Source organism: Bos grunniens, chromosome 5 (assembly GCF_055505025.1).
Source record: "Bos grunniens cultivar Pamir isolate PY7600 chromosome 5, Bosgru_T2T1.0, whole genome shotgun sequence".
NCBI lineage: Eukaryota > Metazoa > Chordata > Mammalia > Artiodactyla > Bovidae > Bos > Bos grunniens.
The window spans coordinates 50,096,765-50,120,992 of NC_141169.1; the positions used below are offsets into that span (position 1 = coordinate 50,096,765).

The window sequence follows — 24,228 nt, forward strand, 5'->3', positions numbered from 1 at the left end:
GAGCCTGGTTGGGAGGCTGTCTCTGGGGTCGCACGGAGTCGGACACGACTGGAGTGACTTAGCAGCAGCAGCAGCAGCAGCAGGTACCATGAAGTTTTAATCTCTATTATAGATTCTTAATGCCCATTTTGATTTCTCTTAGCTCTGAACACTTGTGAATCTTCTGAAGGGCTTTAAAGAGCCAGGAAGGAAGAAGGAGGGGTCACCTTTACATATATGGAATAAACAGTGCAGTAACAATGGCTACTCGAGGCTTGCCAGGTGGCTCAGTGGTAAACAATCTGCCTGCCAAACAGGAGACTTGGATTCAATCCCTAGGTCAGGAAGATCCTCTGGAAAAGGAAAGGAAATTCCAGTATTCTTGCCTGGAATATCCCATGGACAGAGAAAACCCAGCAGGTTACAACAGAGTATATAAAATAGCATGGGGTCACAAAAGAGTCAGACACCACCTAGTGACTAAACAATAGTTCTTATCAATAAGCAGATGCTGCAGTAAGCTTTTTTCATGTTTAACTTACTGAATTTTTAGTTATAAAGTAGTTACCATTATTTCCCTCATTTTACAGATGGGTAAACTGGGGCAGAGAGAACTTATCAAAGGTTTTAAAACCAATTACTGGCATAACTGCTATCTGAACCTACTGAATCTGGATCCCAAGCCTGTCTAAGCTCTTAACTACTATGCTATGCAATTCAGTATACTCTGAACAATCAGTTCAAAGATCATTGCAACATACGCAATGATCTCTCCCACTGTACAGGGGAACTTGTCAAAGGAACAATAGCTCTCACTCATCTATTTTTAAAATCATTTTTGTTGAAGTACAGTCATCCCTTAGTATCCACAGGGGATTGGCTCCAGGACCCGCAGATACCAAAATCCTTGGATGCTCATTTCGTATATAAAATAGCATAGTATTTGCATGTAATCCATGCACATCCTCCCACATACTTTAAATGATCTCTAGCTTACAATACCTAATACAATGTAAATGCTATATAAATAGTTCTCAAGTACAGCAAATTCAAGTTTTGATTTTTCAAACCTTCTGGAAATTGTTTTTTCCAAGTGTTTTTGACCTAAGGTTGGTTGAATCCATGGATGTGGAACCTGCACATACAGAGGGCTGACTGTATAATATACATCTCATTGATCCATTTTTACAATTAACTGTCAAGTTTTGATTTTTCAAACCTTCTGGAAATTGTTTTTTCCAAGTATTTTTGATCTAAGGTTGGTTGAATCCACGGATGTGGAACCTGCACATACAGAGGGCTGACTGTATAATATACATCTCATTGATCCATTTTTACAATTAACTGTTAACTTAGTTTAGCACCTTTATTCTATGTTAGGAAAATGCTTAAAATCGTTTCTGGAATTAACCCCAGGAGAATATTTATGTAAAATTAAGGATACAATTTTAGGGAATTTAGAAGACCACTAAAGCCCATCCATGAAACCTCTAGGGACCACATGGGCCAAAGGTTAGAAAAAACCCTTAACCACCCTAAAACCTTACTTGGGAGTTTGGAATTTAAACTTAAATGATGACTATAGTAATTCTGCTGCTCAGTTTTGTCCATCCTTTCTTAATTTTCCAATAGTGCTACTGGTCTTATCGTCTTGGTTTCTTGCATGAAAGTGAAAGCATTAATCACTCAGTTGTGTCCGACTCCTTGCACCCCATGGATTGTAGCCCGTCACGCTCCTCTGTCCATGGAATTCTCCAGGCAAGAATACTAGAGTGGGTAGCAGTTCCCTTCTCCAGGGGATCTTTCCGACCCAGGGATTGAACCCAGGTCTCCCGAACTGCAGGCAGACTCATTACTGTCTGAGCCACCAGGGAAGGTTTCTTGCATAGTTATGAATACAAACGGGGGAAGGCAGGGGAACTAAACCGGCAGCTACTACTTATAAGCATTATAAACACAAAGGTATATTGTGACCTAAGTAAATCCAGTTAAGATGGAAAATGTTAGATTTTTAATTCTATCAACATATGCATACAGGCTTTTTGTAGTGCATTTGAAAAAAGATTCTAAATTGCTTAATAGAACAAAGTAGGATATACTCTTTTAGGAGCATAATTAAATCATCCAAACACTCATACAGTATGTGCAGTCCCTTAAATGGAAAATCAAGGAGAGATGAAAAAATAAGGCTCAAGTATTTAAAATAATTCCAAAAGACTTGATATATTTCACTACATAAAATTTATTTGCTTTTTTTTTAATAAAAAATGTATAACACCAGCACCTACTCTTTAATCAGTTAATTTATGAAACCATTCTGTTTTGTAGAATACACATTGGCATTGAAACAGTCTAAGGAAATGTAATAGCTATCTACAAAAAAGTTAATTTTGATTTTATTCCCCCCACTTTTTTATGAGTCTGCACACATAAATGAAAGTTTATGAGTCTGCACACATAAAACAAAAATTTTAATTTTCAAACATTTTATATTCAGTAATGAAAAAGAAGTACACTGTTTTCTTGCTATGGTCTTTATAAAGGACTTAAAAGTTTCAAGTTAAAAAAAAAAAAGGTACTAGGATAACTCTGCTGTATCTTACAACAGCACTTTTATATAGAACGATTTAATCGGCATGCAACTTCTCTATGTTGTCACATACCTGTAATTTAGGGGAAATTACACCCATTTTAGAGAAAAAAATCCCAAAACATATACTGCAATAAGCTCAAAGCAATGTTAAAAAGACCAGTGTGAACAGCACACAAAAAATTGTTTATTTATAAATTATTAACTGGAATTCTTGATCATGAAGTAGGCACAGGGAGATCTAGTCCTCAGGGCTTTGCTCTCTGGAAGAACACCTGTAAATAAGGTATTAGTTCATTTAGTACTGATGTCAGATGATTATCACCTTTTACCTGAAGAAGGGCTCCATGTTACTGGGTGCTAGTCACTATTCTAAAACATTTCATATACTCCATAAATCACACATAATACAAGCCAAAAACTGTCTCTTCTGGACAACTTGGTAAGTCTAGAGATAACTAATGTTGCCATTACTCAATTGGGAAACTAGTGAAAATATGGTGCTCCCTCCAGTGCTATGAGAGTCAAGCAGTGAGAGGGGAACATGCTCTTGACAATGGTTTGCTGACTGGCACTACTGTCAAAGTTAATGGGAGGAAATTAAATTCTGAGGAAGAAACAAACAAGTCAAAGCTAAAGATAGCAGGTGTTATCCCTTGACTATTTATTTGATTATAAAAAAGTACTTCCAATTTAACATCTAAGACTATGAATATGTAGGCTAGAGGCTGTGCTAAGCACTGGCTCAATATTACTCCCGTCCATAGTTGGGTTCATGTTAAGTAAGCACCAGAAAGTAAATAGAAGGCAGTAAACTCATTATGGATAAGGACCACACTCGTCATTGTATCTGTAACACCTAGTAGATCAGACATTCACATAATAATTATTAACTATCTATTGACTAAGTGGAGAGAAAAGAATCATCACTATATAAACAAAACATAGAGGCCACGATTAAGGTTAGCCTTGAAGAATGGGTAGAATTCCTAAAGGGAAAGAGTGCTAATAAGGCAGAATATCTGAAGAACAGCAGGAATAGTAAGGGATATTCCTGCAAGAGAAAACAAAAAGGTAGTCTTGAGCTCAGAATCTGAAAAAAAAAAAGGCATCTAAATGCCAAATTAAAGAATTTGTTACTGTTTAGTCAACAATTAAGCCTATGAAGATCATGAAGAAGAGGAATGAATTTCAGAAAACTTTTCAATGTTTTCAAATGGATCAACCTGGATAGAACAAGGGAAGGGAAATCAGAGTGAGAGAACAGAAGCCGACACCAGAGTGGCAGCACGGGAGACAGAAAACAAGTGAGACAGTGAGGAGCAAACAATCGGGAAGATCTAAGGATTAATCAGACAGGAACAGAGGAGGCTCAAAAGAAGGAACTTCATTTTTTTTCCAACTAGAAGAATAATGCCATAGAGAAGCTGCGCTTGGGAGGAAGACTATAAATGCTGTTGGGATGAATATACTTGGAGCACAAGCCTCCTACAGTGTACCTAGACCTGCTGGAACAGATACCTCTAACAGAGTTACAATTTATTTTTAGTCCTTTAATCCAGTGTGATGATCAGTTACTTAACAGAAGTTACTTCCACAGGTACTTTTATGGGGAACTGGGAAAGGGGAGGGTTCCCAATGATAAACAGTAACTCTCTTCTCACAAACTCTTTGGTCAGTTTAAGCTGACAAACTATTACTATGGGAAAAATTGGCAAGGGAAGATGGTAGAACCAAAGTTGAAGGGTAGCACACTTATTTATCAGTGAAGTCCCTTGACTTGAATGCCTTTGGCAAAAGGACCAGGGAGCCATTAAGTTACTTATCACTAAGAAATTCAGCACGTGCTTTACCTTGAAATTTGTTGAAAATAATTAATAAAGTAAAGAACAGTTCCTCAAGCTGTCACACTATAACTTTAATTCCAGACCATGAGCTCCCTGTGGGCAGAGAAAGTCACTCATACTGGTATCTGCAGCAGTTAGGACAGTATGTGTTACATAACAAGGCAGTCACAGAGTGCTGACTGAGTGACTAGCTGTGTGAGGGCAAGAAAGCTGTTTCATGGATTTAACTGTAGAAATGAATACCAAATAAATACTTGGAGGTTGGTTTGGTTAATTCAATGGTTTTATGACTATAAAAAGAGCCTTCATGGCCAAATCTGAGGATTCTACTTTTTGTCCATTTTGCAAATTTGAAAGTTTCAAGATAGGATATAACCAAGTAACACATACTTCTGTTTCTTTATTTTTAGTTCCTTACTTTCAACTCAATATGGGTAGCTGTTCTTAAATATTACTTGCTCTCTCAATTCTCTAGTTCCTATTTAGTTACATCACAAAACTGTAAAAGGAAATGACATTTTCGTATCAACATGGTCAGGCATATACAATTCAGTGTGCTTATCTTACTCTAACCTTTTGTAGGAGCTCAGCTGAAAGGGCCTTCACATAAAACTGAAATGTAGTAATAGTTTTTAATTGTGGATTCTTAGAAGCAGATTTTAGAGCAAAGAGATTCCCAAATATGTAACTATGTAACTGTTGGTCAAACTACAGTATGATACAGTATGCTGTAGTATGTATTGACTCTGAAATATCACCTAATTGTATGAAAATATGTAAGTCTTCCAAATACCTACCTTTAAGTAGTTTTTAAAAACTTTAGCATCAGGCTGCTGAAGCGCTTGACAAAACTCCTGAGGGGCCAGGAGGGGAGGAGAGATAAAAGAATGAGTCATTTGTATTAAATTCATCAAAATTCAAAACCACAATATTCTTTTAAAATTGTGATAATAAAATCATAAAACTGACCATCTTAACCACATATACAGTACAGCACTGTTAACTATATGCACTGTCATGCACCAGATCTCAAGAATTTTTCATCTTGCAAAACTAAAACTCCACACCCATTGAACAAGTCCCCGTTCCCCCTTTCTCCCCAGCCCCCACCCCCGGCCACCAACATTCTACCTTCTGTTTCTAAGAGTTGGACCACTTTATTTTTTTTTATTTTATTTTTTTTAATTTTTTAAATTTCGGGTATACACGTGCTCCCCATCCTGAACCCTCCTCCCTCCCCCCTCCCCATACCATCCCCCTGGGCCGTCCCAGCGCACCAGCCCCAAGCATCCAGCATCGTGCACTGAACCTGGACTGGCATCTCGTTTCATACATGACATTTCACATGTTTCAATGCCATTCTCCCAAATCTTCCCACCCTCTCCCTCTCCCACAGAGTCCATAAGACTGTTCTATACATCAGTGTCTCTTTTGCTGTCTCGTATACAGGGTTATCGTTACCATCTTTCTAAATTCCATATATATGCGTTAGTATACTGTATTTCTGTTTTTCCTTCTGGCTTACTTCACTCTGTATAATAGGCTCCAGTTTCATCCACCTCATTAGAACTGATTCAAATGTATTCTTTTTAATGGCTGAGTAATACTCCATTGTGTATATGTACCACAGCTTTCTCATCCATTCATCTGCTGATGGACATCTAGGTTGCTTCCATGTCCTGGCTATTATAAACAGTGCTGCGATGAACATTGGGGTACACGTGTCTCTTTCCCTTCTGGTTTCCTCAGTGTGTATGCCCAGCAGTGGGATTGCTGGATCGTAAGGCAGTTCTATTTCCAGTTTTTTAAGGAATCTCCACACTGTTCTCCATAGTGGCTGTACTAGTTTGCATTCCCACCAACAGTGTAAGAGGGTTCCCTTTTCTCCACACCCTCTCCAGCATTTATTATTTGTAGACTTTTGGATCGCAGCCATTCTGACTGGTGTGAGATGGTACCTCATAGTGGTTTTGATTTGCATTTCTCTGATAATGAGTGATGTTGAGCATCTTTTCATGTGTTTGTTAGCCATCTGTATGTCTTCTTTGGAGAAATGTCTATTTAGATCTTTGGCCCATTTTTTGATTGGGTCATTTATTTTTCTGGAGTTGAGCTGTAGGAGTTGCTTGTATATTTTTGAGATTAGTTGTTTGTCGGTTGCTTCATTTGCTATTATTTTCTCCCATTCTGAAGGCTGTCTTTTCACCTTGCTAATAGTTTCCTTTGATGTGCAGAAGCTTTTAAGTTTAATTAGGTCCCATTTGTTTATTTTTGCTTTTATTTCCAATATTCTGGGAGGTGGGTCATAGAGGATCCTGCTGTGATGTATGTCAGAGAGTGTTTTGCCTATGTTCTCCTCTAGGAGTTTTATAGTTTCTGGTCTTACGTTGAGATCTTTAATCCATTTTGAGTTTATTTTTGTATATGGTGTTAGAAAGTGTTCTAGTTTCATTCTTTTACAAGTGGTTGACCAGATTTCCCAGCACCACTTGTTAAAGAGATTGTCTTTAATCCACTGTATATTCTTGCCTCCTTTGTCAAAGATAAGGTGTCCATAGGTGCGTGGATTTATCTCTGGGCTTTCTATGTTGTTCCATTGATCTATATTTCTGTCTTTGTGCCAGTACCATACTGTCTTGATAACTGTGGCTTTGTAGTAGAGCCTGAAGTCAGGTAGGTTGATTCCTCCAGTTCCATTCTTCTTTCTCAAGATCGCTTTGGCTATTCGAGGTTTTTTGTATTTCCATACAAATTGTGAAATTATTTGTTCTAGCTCTGTGAAGAATACTGTTGGTAGCTTGATAGGGATTGCATTGAATCTATAAATTGCTTTGGGTAGTATACTCATTTTCACTATATTGATTCTTCCAATCCATGAACATGGTATATTTCTCCATCTATTAGTGTCCTCTTTGATTTCTTTCACCAGTGATTTATAGTTTTCTATATATAGGTCTTTAGTTTCTTTAGGTAGATATATTCCTAAGTATTTTATTCTTTTCGTTGCAATGGTGAATGGAATTGTTTCCTTAATTTCTCTTTCTGTTTTCTCATTATTAGTGTATAGGAATGCAAGGGATTTCTGTGTGTTGATTTTATATCCTGCAACTTTACTATAATCATTGATTAGTTCTAGTAATTTTCTGGTGGAGTCTTTAGGGTTTTCTATGTAGAGGATCATGTCATCTGCAAATAGTGAGAGTTTTACTTCTTCTTTTCCAATTTGGATTCCTTTTATTTCTTTTTCTGCTCTGATTGCTGTAGCCAAAACTTCCAAAACTATGTTGAATAGTAATGGTGAAAGTGGGCACCCTTGTCTTGTTCCTGACTTTAGAGGAAATGCTTTCAATTTTTCACCATTGAGGATAATGTTTGCTGTGGGTTTGTCATATATAGCTTTTATTATGTTGAGGTATGTTCCTTCTATTCCTGCTTTCTGGAGAGTTTTTATCATAAATGAGTGTTGAATTTTGTCAAAGGCTTTCTCTGCATCTATTGAGATAATCATATGGTTTTTGTTTTTCAATTTGTTAATGTGGTGTATTACATTGATTGATTTGCGGATATTGAAGAATCCTTGCATCCCTGGGATAAAGCCCACTTGGTCATGGTGTATGATCTTTTTAATGTGTTGTTGGATTCTGATTGCTAGAATTTTGTTTAGGATTTTTGCATCTATGTTCATCAGTGATATTGGCCTGTAGTTTTCTTTTTTTGTGGCATCTTTGTCAGGTTTTGGTATTAGGGTGATGGTGGCCTCATAGAATGAGTTTGGAAGTTTACCTTCCTCTGCAATTTTCTGGAAGAGTTTAAGCAGGATAGGTGTTAGCTCTTCTCTAAATTTTTGGTAGAATTCAGCTGTGAAGCCGTCTGGACCTGGGCTTTTGTTTGCTGGAAGATTTTTGATTACAGTTTCAATTTCCGTGCTTGTGATGGGTCTGTTAAGGTTTTCTATTTCTTCCTGGTCGAGTTTTGGAAAGTTGTACTTTTCTAAGAATTTGTCCATTTCTTCCTCGTTGTCCATTTTATTGGCATATAATTGTTGATAATAGTCTCTTATGATCCTTTGTATTTCTATGTTGTCTGTTGTGATCTCTCCACTGTCATTTCTAATTTTATTGATTTGATTTTTCTCCCTTTGTTTCTTAATGAGTCTGGCTAATGGTTTGTCAATTTTATTTATCCTTTCAAAGAACCAGCTTTTGGCTTTGTTGATTTTTGCTATGGTCTCTTTTGTTTCTTTTGCATTTATTTCTGCTCTAATTTTTAAGATTTCTTTCCTTCTACTAACCCTGGGGTTCTTCATTTCTTCCTTTTCTAGTTGCTTTAGGTGTAGAGTTAGGTTATTTATTTGACTTTTTTCTTGTTTCTTGAGGTGTGCCTGTATTGCTATGAACTTTCCCCTTAGGACTGCTTTTACCGTGTCCCACAGGTTTTGGGTTGTTGTGTTTTCATTTTCATTCGTTTCTATGCAAATTTTGATTTCTTTTTTGATTTCTTCTGTGATTTGTTGGTTATTCAGCAGCGTGTTGTTCAGCCTCCATATGTTGGAATTTTTAATAGTTTTTCTCCTGTAATTGAGATCTAATCTTACTGCATTGTGGTCAGAAAAGATGCTTGGAATGATTTCTATTTTTTTGAATTTACCAAGGCTAGCTTTATGGCCCAGGATGTGATCTATCCTGGAGAAGGTTCCATGTGCGCTTGAGAAAAAGGTGAAATTCATTGTTTTGGGATGAAATGTCCTATAGATATCAATTAGGTCTAACTGGTCTATTGTATCGTTTAAAGTTTGTGTTTCCTTGTTAATTTTCTGTTTAGTTGATCTATCCATAGGTGTGAGTGGGGTATTAAAGTCTCCCACTATTATTGTGTTATTGTTAATTTCTCCTTTCATACTTGTTAGCATTTGTCTTACATACTGCGGTGCTCCCGTGTTGGGTGCATATATATTTATAATTGTTATATCTTCTTCTTGGATTGATCCTTTGATCATTATGTAGTGACCTTCTTTGTCTCTTTTCACAGCCTTTGTTTTAAAGTCTATTTTATCTGATATGAGTATTGCTACTCCTGCTTTCTTTTGGCCCCTATTTGCATGGAAAATCTTTTTCCAGCCCTTCACTTTCAGTCTGTATGTGTCCCCTGTTTTGAGGTGGGTCTCCTGTAGACAACATATGTAGGGGTCTTGTTTTTGTATCCATTCAGCCAGTCTTTGTCTTTTGGTTGGGGCATTCAACCCATTTACGTTTAAGGTAATTACTGATAAGTATGATCCCGTTGCCATTTACTTTATTGTTTGGGGTTCGAATTTATACACCATTTTTGTTTTTCCTGTCTAGAGAATATCCTTTAGTATTTGTTGGAGAGCTGGTTTGGTGGTGCAGAATTCTCTCAGCTTTTGCTTGTCTGAGAAGCTTTTGATTTCTCCTTCATACTTGAATGAAATCCTTGCTGGGTACAATAATCTGGGCTGTAGGTTATTTTCTTTCATCATTTTAAGTATGTCTTGCCATTCCCTCCTGGCTTGAAGAGTTTCTATTGAAAGATCAGCTGTTATCCTTATGGGAATTCCCTTGTGTGTTATTTGTTGTTTTTCCCTTGCTGCTTTTAATATTTGTTCTTTGTGTTTGATCTTTGTTAATTTGATTAATATGTGTCTTGGGGTGTTTCGCCTTGGGTTTATCCTGTTTGGGATTCTCTGGGTTTCTTGGACTTGGTTGATTATTTCCTTCCCCAGTTTAGGGAAGTTTTCAACTATTATCTCCTCAAGTATTTTCTCATGGTCTTTCTTTTTGTCTTCTTCTTCTGGAACCCCTATGATTCGAATGTTGTAGCGTTTAATATTGTCCTGGAGGTCTCTGAGATTGTCCTCATTTCTTTTAATTCGTTTTTCTTTTATTCTCTCTGATTCATTTATTTCTACCATTCTATCTTCTAATTCACTAATCCTATCTTCTGCCTCTGTTATTCTACTATTTGTTGCCTCCAGAGTGTTTTTAATTTCATTTATTGCATTATTCATTATATATTGACTCTTTTTTATTTCTTCTAGGTCCTTGTTAAACCTTTCTTGCATCTTCTCAATCCTTGTCTCCAAGCTATTTATCTGTGATTCCATTTTAATTTCAAGATTTTGGATCAATTTCACTATCATTATTCGGAATTCTTTATCAGGTAGATTCCCTATCTCTTCCTCTTTTGTTTGGTTTGGTGGGCATTTATCCTGTTCCTTTATCTGCTGGCTATTCCTCTGTCTCTTCATCTTGTTTAAATTGCTGAGTTTGGGGTGTCCTTTCTGTATTCTGGCAGTTTGTGGAGTTCTCTTTATTGTGGCTTTTCCTCGCTGTGTGTGGGTTTGTACAGGTGGCTTGTCAAGGTTTCCTGGTTAGGGAAGCTTGTGTCAGTGTTCTGATGGGTGGAACTGTATTTCTTCTCTTTGTTCAGTCGCGCTGTGGGGAGGGAGGGAGGGATGCTGCAAACAAATAACACTGGCGTGCGCTCGCAGTGCCTCAGCCACACTGGGTCTGCCCCCGCTCACGGCGCGTGTAGCCTCCCTGCCCACACTGCTCGGGCTCTAGGTTGTTCCGCCGGGAACAATCCGAGGCTGGCCTTGGGTTGCATGTACCTCCCAGGTCCAAGCCGCTCAGGTTCAGGCACTCGGGTAGTCCTTAGAGGCGCAGACTCAGTTGGGCTCAAGTGATGAGGTGTTTGGCGAGCGCCAATGCTGCGACTTATCGCCTCCCCGCCACTCGGTTATCTGGGCGTAAAACCGGCGCACCTTCTTAGGCAGATGTTAACCGTCCAGACCCCCAAGAAGTTTTAGTTAGCAAAGAAGCCTGCTTACAGTTTTATAGATAATGTCTCTCTGGGGCTGCGATTGCCCCCTTCCGGCTCTGGCTGCCTGTCACCGGAGGGGGAAGGTCTGCAGCCGGCTATCTCTGTTCAATTCTTTGTTCCGTGCGCGGGCCTGGCGGTGTCTTAGGTTGGGGCTGGTTTTTCGCGTGGTAGATATCCCACAGTCTGGTTTGCTAGCCCAAATTATTTCGCTCAGATAGTGCTCAGGGTATTCAGGCCAGATTCTTACTCTAAGCGATGCAGCCCGCGCTGCGCCTCCCTGCCCAGCCCCCGCTTGTTAATGGCGCGTGCAGGCGCCTGCGCTGCTTCTCCGCTGGGGGAGTTACCGTAGGACTCGCAATCTTCGAGTTTTAATTGTTTATTTATTTTTTCTTCCTGTTATGTTACCCTCTGTGCTTCCAAAGCTCAGCACAGATTCGGCAGTGAGAAGGCTTCCTGGTGTTTGGAAACTTCTCTTTTTTTAAGACTCCCTTCCCGGGACGGAACTCCGTCCCTCCCTCTTTTGTCTCTTTTTTTGTCTTTTATATTTTTTCCTACCTCCTTTCGAAGAGTTGGATTGCTTTTCTGGGTGCCTGATGTCCTCTGCCGGCATTCAGAAGTTGTTTTGTGGAATTTACTCGACGTTTAAATGCTCTTTTGATGAATTTGTGGGGGAGAAAGTGTTCTCCCTGTCCTACTCCTCCATCATCTTGGCTCCTGAGTTGGACCACTTTAGATACTTCATTTAAGTGGAATAATGCAATATCTGTTTTTGTGATTGGCTTATTTCATTTAGCGTAATGTCCTCATGGTTCATCCATGTTGTAGCATATGACAAAATTTCCCTTTTTGTTTTAAAGGCTGAACCATATCTGTTCTATGTATACACCACATTTGGCTTATCCATTCACCCGTCAACAGACATTCAGGTTGCTTCACATCTCCAGTATTCATATTATAATTTATCAAAATTAACCTGAACAGTTCCTCACCAAAAAGGTTATAAGACATTTTCAAATGTAATACTTTTCAGACAGGCTGTTTTCATGTTGGAGAACATGGATGTTCTGGGGAAGATAGACTTGCCTCAGAAGCATGAGTGGGACAAAAATTACATGGCTATGGCTGTTCTCATCTAGTAAAAGGGTAATTGTGAGGAGCCAGACCAAACGAAAAAGCGAAAATTCTCAATAGAATTGTGCAAGAAGCGCAGTCAGACGGCATATGAGAAAAGGGAAAACTGGGAATCATTATCTTTTACAAGCAAATTATTAGATAGAAATATAATAACTTTGCTTCATTTAGTAATCTAGGAAACTATTTGAGCTATTCAAAATTGAGTGGTATATTTCTGTTTCTGATGCATTAAGATCATAAGTAATTAGTAACATCCTGTTTTTATAAAATATTAATTTACTTATGTAACAAATGGTAAATGAGAAAATTAATATCCAAGTTAAAGATATGTTATAAAATTAGAGATCATAAATTCATTGAAAATTAATTTTGTAAGTACTCTTATGTGAGGTCTGTTTTTCATTCAGTTTTTTCAGTGCCTCTTAAAAAACAGCATTATAAAATACTATTGATGAAGAAACAATCCTTAGAATCTACACAAGACATCCTAACTCTAGTTTCAATCGGGATTTTGATACTTCATTAGAACTATGTGCTATTGCACAAGAGGTCTCGATACCTAGATGCTCAGAAAACAACTGAATGCCATCATAAAAATGACTGTGCTGCTCAGCTCAAAATATGATTTCAAATTCACAAGCTAACCACAGGTGAGCTTGGCCTGTGTAAAGTTAACCACCTGGCACAAACCTTCAGACCATGCGTTCATGTGCCACAGCCCCCGCTGGCAGGCTGGGGGAGCCTATTAGACGACTTTCAGAATGTTTTAAAAAATACTGTTAAAATACATGGGGTTACAAAGCAAACTAATGATAATGAATTATGCTTATGAAATATATTTGTGGCAGATATATTCTGCTATATATCAGAATAATAAGACTTACTGACTTAGATAACAAGGTCTAGTGGCTATTTCAAGATCTCTGGAACAATGTAATGTGATATAAAAATATCTGTGATTCCTATGAGTGACAAAGTCACAGGCAATGTGAATACTACTATGATCTGTCACCCACACAATGGTAGGAAATTAAATTTCTATTAGATGGAAAAGAAAAAGACATTTTTTCCCCCATTCAATTTCACAGACCCTCTGATGTTTGGACTTTGGCTATCCTATGTGTATTAAGTCAAGGTGAATGTAATAGTTCTGGCTTTCTTTTTTCTTTTAAAGCCTTTTTTTTGATTTTGTTACAATTATGATTATGTTTTGGTCTTTTGGCCAAGAGGTATGTGGGATCTTCCTGACCAGGAATGGAACCTGTACCCCTGCACCAGAAGGTGAAGTCTTAACCACTGGACCACCAGGAACTTCCAGGTTTGGCTTTCTCCAATCAAAATTTAAATTGAATTACAGTGGCTCAGTGGTAAACAATCCACCTGCCAGCAGGAGATGCAGGTTCAATCCCTGGGTTGGGAAGATCCCTTGGAGAAGGAAATGGCAACCCACTCCAGTATTCTTGCCTAGGAAATCCCATGGAGAGAGGATCCTTGTGGGCTCCAATCCATGGGATCACAAAGAATCAGACATGACTTAGGGACTAAACAACAACTTCTTTAATTAAGATTAAGAGGAAAATCTGCTATGACAGCTCTTACCTGAATTATCTCTGGAGCTACTTGCAAGGAAGGCAGGTATTCCTGTTGAAGATACTGAACACATTCTGGGCCCTGAAAATTAAATTGGAACAATATATGAATACTTTAAATACAATATGGTATTGTGATTAAGAACACAGATTCTAAAGCCAGACTGCTTTGAAGCCTGGCTCTGGCTAACTTCTAGTAACTTGGGTAGGTTACTTAATCTCCCTGAGCCTGTTTCTGAAAAAATGGAGTTATTGTGAGGGTTGGATTAGTTAACAAACGTAAAGCTGCTAGAATAACACTTAGCACTCAGGACACATTAACATTACGCAGTATTATGCAGTGCTAGAGACTAAACAAATATTCTTCTAAATGCAAGAGATCATAAAACCAGAGTCTGACTCACAGGACTGAAAAAGAAAGCAAAGAGAGGTGCTCCCAATCTACCAAAGTGGACTAGAGGCACGCTGGGGGAAGCCTGTGGGTAGTGCCAGGAAAATTAACATCTTTAGAAATGAAAATATAAGCAGGAAATAACAAAATGCTACATAGGAGATAATAGCAATAAAAGCACACCTCCTTCTTCTGTTCAATAAACTAGGAAACAGGAATTTAGTAGCCAGGTGAGGAAACTAAGACACAGGAAGATAAGGTGATTTGTCCAGTTTGCTGTTAATTAAGTCTGTACTAAATACTAAATAAAGAGCAGGTCATTTGATATCTTAAACCATTGTCCTTCGTTGCCAACTGCTAGTACTTCTAGATGCTAAAACTTTCGGAAAGTTATCTGGCTTTTTAAGGGTAAACTTGGCAGAGGGAGGGGAGAAGAGTTCCACAGACTTACCCCCAATCTCTGCCCCTTCTCAACACTTACAAAGAACTTAGGACACAGTTTGAGAACGGCTTTCTTACAGCACTCTGTTGCTGAGACGGTGGCCTCAACCAAATACAATAAATCCAATACTCAGAAAACAAACAAAATCTCTACTAATTTCATCTTCAAACATGAATCTAACTTAAATGTTTTAATATGTTGATTACTCCAACCTAGTGCAACTGAAAGGATGCTATCAAAACAAAAGCAATCCAACTCTCTTCAATGTACTTCTCCCTGCATTAATATCTGGATTTCCTGTTAACATTATTGCTCCTGAATCAAAGGCTTTCTTTATGTTTCCTTATCCACCTTGACTCCTGATCCACTAGCCCGATCAATCCAGGTCACAATTTAATGATCCTTCTAAGGAAACTTGTTCCTGAGAGGAGATAATACTGGACTGTTTGTGCAAGTTTCTCGTATCACTTCTACTTTCCTTCTCACTTCTTTATTCTACTACTCTCCGGTACTAAATGCCCATTCACTGCTCATCACTGCATATAACTCCACTGTTATCACTTAAAAATGGAGTATAGTTTTGTTTTTTTTTTTTTAACGAGGAAACGTAAACTTTGACCTCTAGAGGATATCAGTCAGATAAATAAATGAGAAAATAGAAAAATGAAGTAAATAATTTTCAAATATAATGTTCAGATCAGATCAGATCAGTCACTCAGTTGTGTCCGACTCTTTGCGGCCCCATGAATCGCAGCACGCCAGGCCTCCCTGTCCATCACCAACTCCTGGAGTTCACTCAGACTCACATCCATCGAGTCAGTGATGCCATCCAGCCATCTCATCCTCTGTCGTCCCCTTCTCCTCCTGCCCCCAATCCCTCCCAGCATCAGAGTCTTTTCCAATGAGGCAACTCTTTGCACAAGGTGGCCAAAGTACTGGAGTTTCAGCTTTAGCGTCATTCCTTCCAAAGAAATCCCAGGGCTGATCTCCTTCAGAATGGACTGGTTGGATCTCCTTGCAGTCCAAGGGACTCTCAAGAGTCTTCTCCAACACCACAGTTCAAAAGCATCAATTCTTCTGCGCTCAGCCTTCTTCACAGTCCAACTCTCACATCCATACATGACCACAGGAAAAACCATAGCCTTGACTAGACGAACCTTTGTTGGCAAAGTAATGTCTCTGCTTTTGAATATGCTATCTAGGTTGGTCATAACTTTCCTTCCAAGGACTAAGCGCCTTTTAATTTCATATAAATATAATGTTCCACTTGATTCAATTCTGTGTGTGTCTAAATAACAACTCTGAGGACAAGATAAACACTTCCAAATTGTAAATATCATTCTTCCTATTTGTTATTCCTCATTCTCCTTGACTCTCTAGCATCCAAAATGTTAACCAGTCTTCTCTTTCATGACTCTAGTCCCCTAACTTTCATACCTTTGGCCCTACTTCTAGCTTTCTGCTAACTCTTGCTTTAGCCAAAGTTCTTTCTGTCCTGGTCTAAGAAGGTCTCATTCATTTCTACTACTCCATCTTAAACTACAACCTGAGAACTCCAAAACTAGTATTTAGTTCTAACTTCTTTTGACCCACGTTTCTAAGTGTTCTGTGTACATTTTTTCTACCTAGCTATTCTAAATTACAATCACTGCCTACTAACTTCCCAACTTTTCACATGTAACACATACCTAGTCCCAATTTGGTTTTTAGCTATTCTACCCCTATACTTTGCCAACAAAGGTCCGTCTAGTCAAGGCTATGGTTTTTCCTGTGGTCATGTATGGATGTGAGAGTTGGACTGTGAAGAAGGCTGAGCGCAGAAGAATTGATGCTTTTGAACTGTGGTGTTGGAGAAGACTCTTGAGAGTCCCTTGGACTGCAAGGAGATCCAACCAGTCCATTCTGAAGGAGATCAGCCCTGGGATTTCTTTGGAAGGAATGATGCTAAAGCTGAAACTCCAGTACTTTGGCCACCTTGTGCGAAGAGTTGACTCATTGGAAAAGACTCTGATGCTGGGAGGGATTGGGGGCAGGAGGAGAAGGGGACGACAGAGGATGAGATGGCTGGATGGCATCACTGACTCGATGGATGTGAGTCTCAGTGAACTCTGGGAGTTGGTGATGGACAGGGAGGCCTGGCGTGCTGCGATTCATGGGGCCGCAAAGAGTCGAACACGAGTGAGCGACTGAACTGAACTGAATCCCTATACTTTAGTTGAAAAGGATAACTATTTTTCACTAAGTCTACACTGAACACCTGATCTGTCTTCCTACACCTGTCACGGTATCTTTGTCCAGAGGGCCAGCTCCTCCTGGTCAGTCTAATGAATCCACAGTTGTTTCACAGTCTCTAAAAAAACTGAAAAATACTTCCTCTTTTCGGTACTGACTTATATACTGCCTGGGCAGATCTGCTCATTCATCTTTAGTCCCACTATGTTCCATTTAATACAAATGGATTAATTTACTATACCTCTATTAAAGTACTTACTTAACAAATCCAATTGAGTTTTTAAGTATTGGTCTCCCCGATTCTAAGTGAAAGTTGCTTAGTCGTGTCCGACTCTTTGTGACCTCATGGATAGCCCATGGAATTCTCCAGGCCAAAATACTGGAGTGAGTAGCTGTTCCCTTCTCCAGGGGATCTTCCCAACCCAGGTCTCCCACATTGCAGGCGGATTCTTTACCAGCTGAACTACCAGGGAAGCCCAATTCTAAGCTCCACAAATGTTGGGACACTTTTTATTCATGTTTATATAGGACCCTTGCTGCCCCAAACACAGAGACCTTCCTCCCTAGCACATAATAGGTGTAGAGAAAATGCTGGATTGAAAAATCTTCAAGTCTCTCTTGGAATCAAAAATTCAAGTTCAGACAAGGGAGTGGGATGTACGGAGACTCTGAACAAAACCTCATGTGTTTATTTTGGGTGATTGAGGGAAGCTGCTGCTCACTAGATGACTTCAGCTATGCGGGACTGCTAGTCATGTGCTGGCATCCTGGCTTTGAGAAGTTGGAGACAGAAATCTTTGTTTAAAAAAAAAAAGGACCTGATTTTCAAATGCTGGCAATTAGTTCCTTAGTTAAAAACACTATATAAAGCAAACAACACACCAGCTAGATTCAGCCCAGAATCACTTATGATTTATACAAATTGTTAGGTTAACAAGGGGACTACAAACTTCTGAAGTAGTGAAGTGCTCTAACCAATCAGTAACACTAAGAAGTTGGACAAATCTGTGAAGAACCTACCAGGTAGTGAAACCTGGGATTGTGAAATTCTGGTTAAGATTTTTCTTATTGTTTGTCAAACCAAACAAATATACATTTAACCTTCTGGTTATCCCAAATGTGAAAGACAATAAAGGATGCTACTACTTTTGTTCGACCCCACCCTCACATCCAAGATAGTCGAAGGCGAAGTTAATCAATTTTCATAAAAGATAGTTTTCAAGAACAAGACATACTCAATTAAAACTATAAAAAATAAACATGCAAGCTGAAAATAAGGGAGCAAGAAGTACAAAGCTTACCCGTTTGAGATGAATTGTTTTCAGTGTCACTGCACACTCAGATAAAGCCTATGAAAAGCAAGTTTACGAAATTTAATATAGTAGTCAATTCTTAAATACTGAACCTACATTTCTTTCCCTTGCCACTGTTCACTAACATTTACTGCCAAAGAAAAGATGGAGAAAGGAATGGTAACAGACAGGCAAAAGGAACAAATGAGTTAGACAGAAAAATACAAAAATACTGTCTTAATGTAGTGCATTATAATTAAGAAATCAAGCTTTTACTTGGTCCTAGGGAAATGAGTAAAGGGCAACTGCTTGACATTAAGCATTCTAAAGATGAGATTTGGGGAAACTATTAAATGAGGAAGAGAAAGTTACTCTCTTAATGATTAAGAAAAAAAAACAACAACATTAAGCACAAGTTTTAGGATGAAAGAAGTGGTAGGAAACTAGTAACCCAACCAAGCTTTAAAGAATGCTTGCATCATGTACCCTTTCACAGTCCTAGAAAAAGTCCTGGTTGTTAAAACTGGAGGAGCTACATTTTATACAGTCAACTTTAATATCAGGATTTAGTAAGAATTCACAAAAGGTCCAAAAGGTATCATCAATGTTTCAAAAAATTTTTTTAATTAATATTCTAATTTGAAATTATTATTATTTTTTAAAGTCACTGAAATCTAATATAATCAGCCTGGCATTAAGGAAGAAATTGTGAGTTAGAATACATGAGATCTAAGAAGGTCTAAAGAGATTCCTAGGTGCTTACCAATACTGTTTGAGCATCTGCCAGATCAAAGGTTTGTTTTAAAGGTGCTAGGAAACATGCGGGGACAATGTGCTTATAAACAAAATCAGCAAATCCCACTGGTCCATCTTTACCTCCTGTTAAGAAAATTCAAATTTTCATCTTGTATAATAATGAAGTCATTTAATTTATTACCAGTGAAAATCAACTCCCAGTGCCTGCCTGTCTGTGTTAGGACTAGGATCCCATTTCATCTCTCTTGTCTTAGGAAACAGGTTGGGGAATGAAGAATTTTTTTTTTTAATTATATTTATCTTTGACTGTGCTGGGTCTTCGTTGCTACGTGGGCTTTTCTCTATCGAGGTACAGGCTCTAGGGCACACAGGCTTCAGCAGCTGCAGCTCCTGGGCTCTTGAGCACAGGCTCAATAGTTGTGATGCACAGGCTAAGTTGCTCCAAGGCATGTGGGATCTTTCTGGATCAGGGATCAAACCTGTGTCTCCTGCACTGACAGGCACATTCTTTTACTACTGAGACACCAGGGGAAGCCCCAAGATTTTTTTAAAAAGAATTATCTTACCCCAGAGTTCTACCAACTTGGAAAGGATAATAAAACATGTTTTCTGAGCAATGGGATCTGGATATTCGACTGCTCCTTGAATAACAGTAACCAGCACTCGTTCTACATTCTCTGCACCTGAAGAGAAAAATGGGAGTTCAATCTGAAAAGGAACTAGAAAGGCAATCTGAAGTTCTGAGTTCATATATAGTAACAAGACAAAAGCATTTACAGGGTTGATAAGATCCCTCAATTTTTATTATCCTGGCTCCTAAATTTCAAGTATAAAACACTGAAAAATTACTATTCCCTCATTATCCTGCCCTCTGGATTTCCATATAGCAAAATTCTCTATGTGGACCCCTGTAGTCCATTTTTAATAGCTTATTGACCAGAGACAATTCAATATTCAGTTACATAACTAATTGCAGGCCACAGGCACTAAATTTCTGCAAAAATCCCCCAGACACTAATGTGTTAATTAAAAAAAAAAAAGCAGAGTGGCCAGTAAGATTGAATTGTCGGGTCAATTCTGGCAAGAAGCCATCACAGTATTATACTATGAAGGAATCAACTAATATAGCTTTAGGCAAACAAAGAACATTCTCTAGAATAAAACACATACTAGAACACACAACCAAGCCACAGTAAATATAAAAGGATAGAAGTAATTTCAAGTATCTTTTCTGACCACAATGGCATGAAACTAGAGATCAACCACAGAAAGAAAAATGAAAAACAACTATGTGGAAATCAAACAATGTGGTACTAAAACACCAATGGGTCAATGAGGAAATCAAAGAAGAAAAAAGAAAAAAGAATACCAAAGCAAGTGATAATGTAAAACTACCATACAAAAGTCTACAGGATGCAGCAAAAGCAGTCTTAAGACAGAAGTTCATAGTGATATAGGCTTTCCTCAAAAAAACAAGAAAAATCTCAAACAATGGAACCTACCACCTAAAAGAATTAGAAAAAGAACAAACAAATCCTGAAGTCAACAGAAGGAAGGAAATAAATATCAGAGAGAAGACACAGATTAAATAGATTTAAAAAAATAATAGAAAAAGGCAATAAAAGCAGGAGATGGTTTTTTCGAAGGGATAAACAAAATCAACAAACCTGTAGCCTGTCTCATCAAGAAGGAAAAGGACTCAAATAAAATAAAAAATGAAAAAGAAATAACAACCAGTACTAAAGAAATTAAAAAAAAATTATAATACTACAGTTATATGGCAACAAAATGGACCACCTAGAAGAAATGGAAAAATTTCTAGAGACATACAGCCTACCAAATCTGAATGAAGAAGAAACAGGTAACTTCAACAGACTGATCATTAGAAGTGAAATAGAATCTGTCTTAAGAAAATTATAGTCTGGTATCTTTGATGAATATAGACACAAAAATCCTCAACAAAATATTAGCAAACTGAAGCCAATAACACATAAAAACACATGATCAAGTAGGATTTATTTCAGGGTCACAAGGATGGTTCAATATATGCAAATCAATGTGACATACTACCCCAAAAAAAGAAAAGACAAAAACCACATGATTATCTCAGTAGATTCAGAAAAAGCATCTGGTAAAATCAACATCCCTTCATGATAAAAACTCTCACCAAAGTGAGTACAGAGGGAGTATATCTCAACATAATAAAAGCCATTTATAACAAACCCACAGTGAATGTAATACTCAATGGTGAAAAGCCAAAAACCTTCCTGCTCAATTTTGGAACAAGAGAAGAATGTTCACTCTCACCACTTCTAATCAATATAGTATTAGAAGTCTCAGCCACAGCAATTAGACAAAAAAAAGAAATAAAGGGTGGTATCCATACTGGAAGGGAGAGGTAAAACTGTCATTATAGGCAAATGACATGATATTCTATATTGAAAACCCTAAGGATTCCATAAAAAAATATATTAGAATAAATGAGTTCAGCAAGGTAGCAGGATACAAGTCTAATATATAGAAATCTGTCACATTTCTTTAATAATATCAGAAAAAGCAAAAAACAATCACACTTGAGATTGTGTCCAAAAAAATTTAAAAAACCACAACCAATAAATAAACCTACCAAGGAGGTGAAAGATCTATATGCTGAGGAGTATAAAAAATTGATAACAGAAACTGAAGATGATTCAAAGAAATGGAAAGATATCCCATGTTCTTGGTTTGGAAGAATATTGTTAGAATGGCCATACTACCCAAAGTTACCTATGGATTTAATACAATTCCTATCAAATTACCCATGGTATTTTTTAAAGAATTAGAAGAAATAATACTAAAATTTATATGGAACCATAAAAGACCCAGAATTGCCAAAGCAATCCTGAGGAAAAAGAACAAAGCTGGAGGCACACCCCTCCCAGACTTCCAACAACACTACAGAGCTACTGTAGTAAAAACAGCATGATAATGGCACAAAAACGAACATACAGATCAATGAAACAAAATAGAAGCCAGAAAAAAAACACAAACACCTACAGTCAATTAATCTACAAAGGCAAGATTATATAATGGAAAAAGACAGTCTCTTTGGCAAGTCGTGTTGAGAAAGCTAGACAGCTACTTGTTAATCAGTCAAGTTAGAACATTCCCTCATGCTGTACACAAAAATAAACTCAAAATGGCTTAAAGACCTAAATGTAAGACATGACACCATCAAACTAGACGAGAATGTTAAGTAAACATTCTCTGACATAAATCACAGCAATATTTTCTTAGGTCAGTCTTCCAAAGCAAAAGAAATAAAAGCAAAAATAAATGGAACCTAAACAAACTTATCGGCATTTGCACAGCAAAGTAAATCATAAATGAAATGAGAAGACTGGAAGAAAATATTTACAAATTATGAGATTGATGAGGGCTTAAATCCAAAATATGCAAACAGTTCATAGTACTCAATAACAAAAAAATAAACAACCCTATCAAATACTGGGCAGAAAACCTAAACAGACCTTTCTTCAAAGACAAACAGATGGCCAAGAAGCACATTAAAAAGATGTGCAACATTGCTAATTATTAGACAAATGCAAATCAAAACTACAATGAGGTTATCACCTCACAGAATGGCCATCATCAAAAAGCCTCCAAATAACAAAGGCTGGAGAGCGTATGGAGAAAATGTAGCTCTTCTACACTGACAGTGGCAATGTACGCTGGTGCAGCCAGTACGGAGACAGTATGGCTGTTCTTAGAAAACTATACGTGGAGTTACCATGTAATCCAGCAATCCCACTCCTGCCATATACCCAGAAAAGATGAAAACTCTAATTTGAAAAGAAACGTGCACAACAATGTTCACAGCAGCACTATTTACAAAAGCCCAAACGTGGAAGCAACCTAAATGTCCACCAAAAGAGGCATGGATAAACAAGATGTAGGTTATATATACAGTGGGGTATACTCAGTCATCAAAAACAGTGGAATATTTCAATCTGCAGCAACATGGATGAACCTAGAGATTATCCTACTAGGTAAAGTGAGTCAGACAGAGAAAGACAAGTATTATATGGTACCATTTATATGTGGAGTCTAAATCATGACACAAATGAGCTTATTTACAAAAAAGAAACAAGACTCACAGACATAAAAAACTTATGGTTACCGAAGAGGAAGTGGGGAGGAATAAATTAGAGGTATGAGATTAACCTCTAAAGACTAGATATCTCTTTAAGAAAATTAGAGATACCAAGGGAACATTTCATGCAAAAATGGGCACAATAAAGAACAGAAATGGTATGGACCTAACAGAAGCAAAAGATATTGAGAAGAGGTGGCAAGAATACACAGGAGAACTATACAAAAAAGATCTTCATGACCCAGATAACCATGATGGTGTGATTACTGGACTAGATCCAGACATCCTGGAACACAAAGTCAAGTGAACCTTAGAAACCATCATTAAGAACAAAGCTAGTGCAGGTGATGGAATTCCAGTTGAACTATTTCAAATCCTAAAAGATGATGCTGTAAAAGTACTGCACTTAGTATACCAGCAAATTTGGAAAGCTCAGCAGTGGCCACAGGACTGGAAAAGGTCAGTTTTCACTCCAATCCCAAAGAAAGGCAATGCCAAAGAATGTTCAAACTACCACACAATTGCACTCATCTCATACACTAGCAAAATAATGCTCAAAATTCTCCAAACCAGGCTTCAACAGTACGTGAACCGTGAACTTCCAGATGTTCAAGCTGGTTTTAGAAAAGGTAGAGGAATCAGAGATCAAATTACCAACATCCGTTCAATCATCAAAAAAGCGAGAGTTCCAGAAAAACATCTATTTCTGCTTTATTGATTACGCCAAAGCCTTTGACTGTGTGGACTACAACAAACTGGAAAATTCTGAAAGAGATGGGAATACCAGACCACCTGACCTGCCTCCTGAGAAATCTGTATGCAGTGGCTCAGAGGGTAAAGCATCTGCCTGCAATGTGGGAGACCCGGGTTCAATCCCTGGGTCGGGAAGATCCCCTGAAGGAAATGGCAACCAATTCCAGTACTCTTGCCTGGAAAATCCCACAGACAGAGAAGCCTGGTAGGCTACAATCCAGCTACAATCCATGGGGTTGCAAAGAGTCAGA

General features: G+C 38.0%; 1 protein-coding gene across 10 annotated transcripts in view; it reads right to left on the minus strand.

Annotated features, from left to right (window-relative positions):
* Window positions 1-2,201: 2,201 nt before the first annotated feature.
* Window positions 2,202-24,228, minus strand: part of XPOT (exportin for tRNA) — a 173,463-nt gene continuing 151,436 nt past the window's right edge. For all 10 annotated transcript variants that reach the window (XM_086400171.1, XM_086400174.1, XM_086400173.1 and 7 more), the window contains 6 exons: window positions 19,659-19,775; window positions 19,100-19,215; window positions 18,346-18,393; window positions 13,990-14,061; window positions 5,214-5,270; window positions 2,202-2,844 (listed from right to left, as the gene is read on the minus strand). In XM_086400171.1, the coding sequence (XP_086256297.1) occupies window positions 2,818-2,844; window positions 5,214-5,270; window positions 13,990-14,061; window positions 18,346-18,393; window positions 19,100-19,215; window positions 19,659-19,775 (437 nt within the window). In that variant the 3' untranslated portion in view covers window positions 2,202-2,817. The remainder of the gene's footprint in view (window positions 2,845-5,213; window positions 5,271-13,989; window positions 14,062-18,345; window positions 18,394-19,099; window positions 19,216-19,658; window positions 19,776-24,228) is intronic.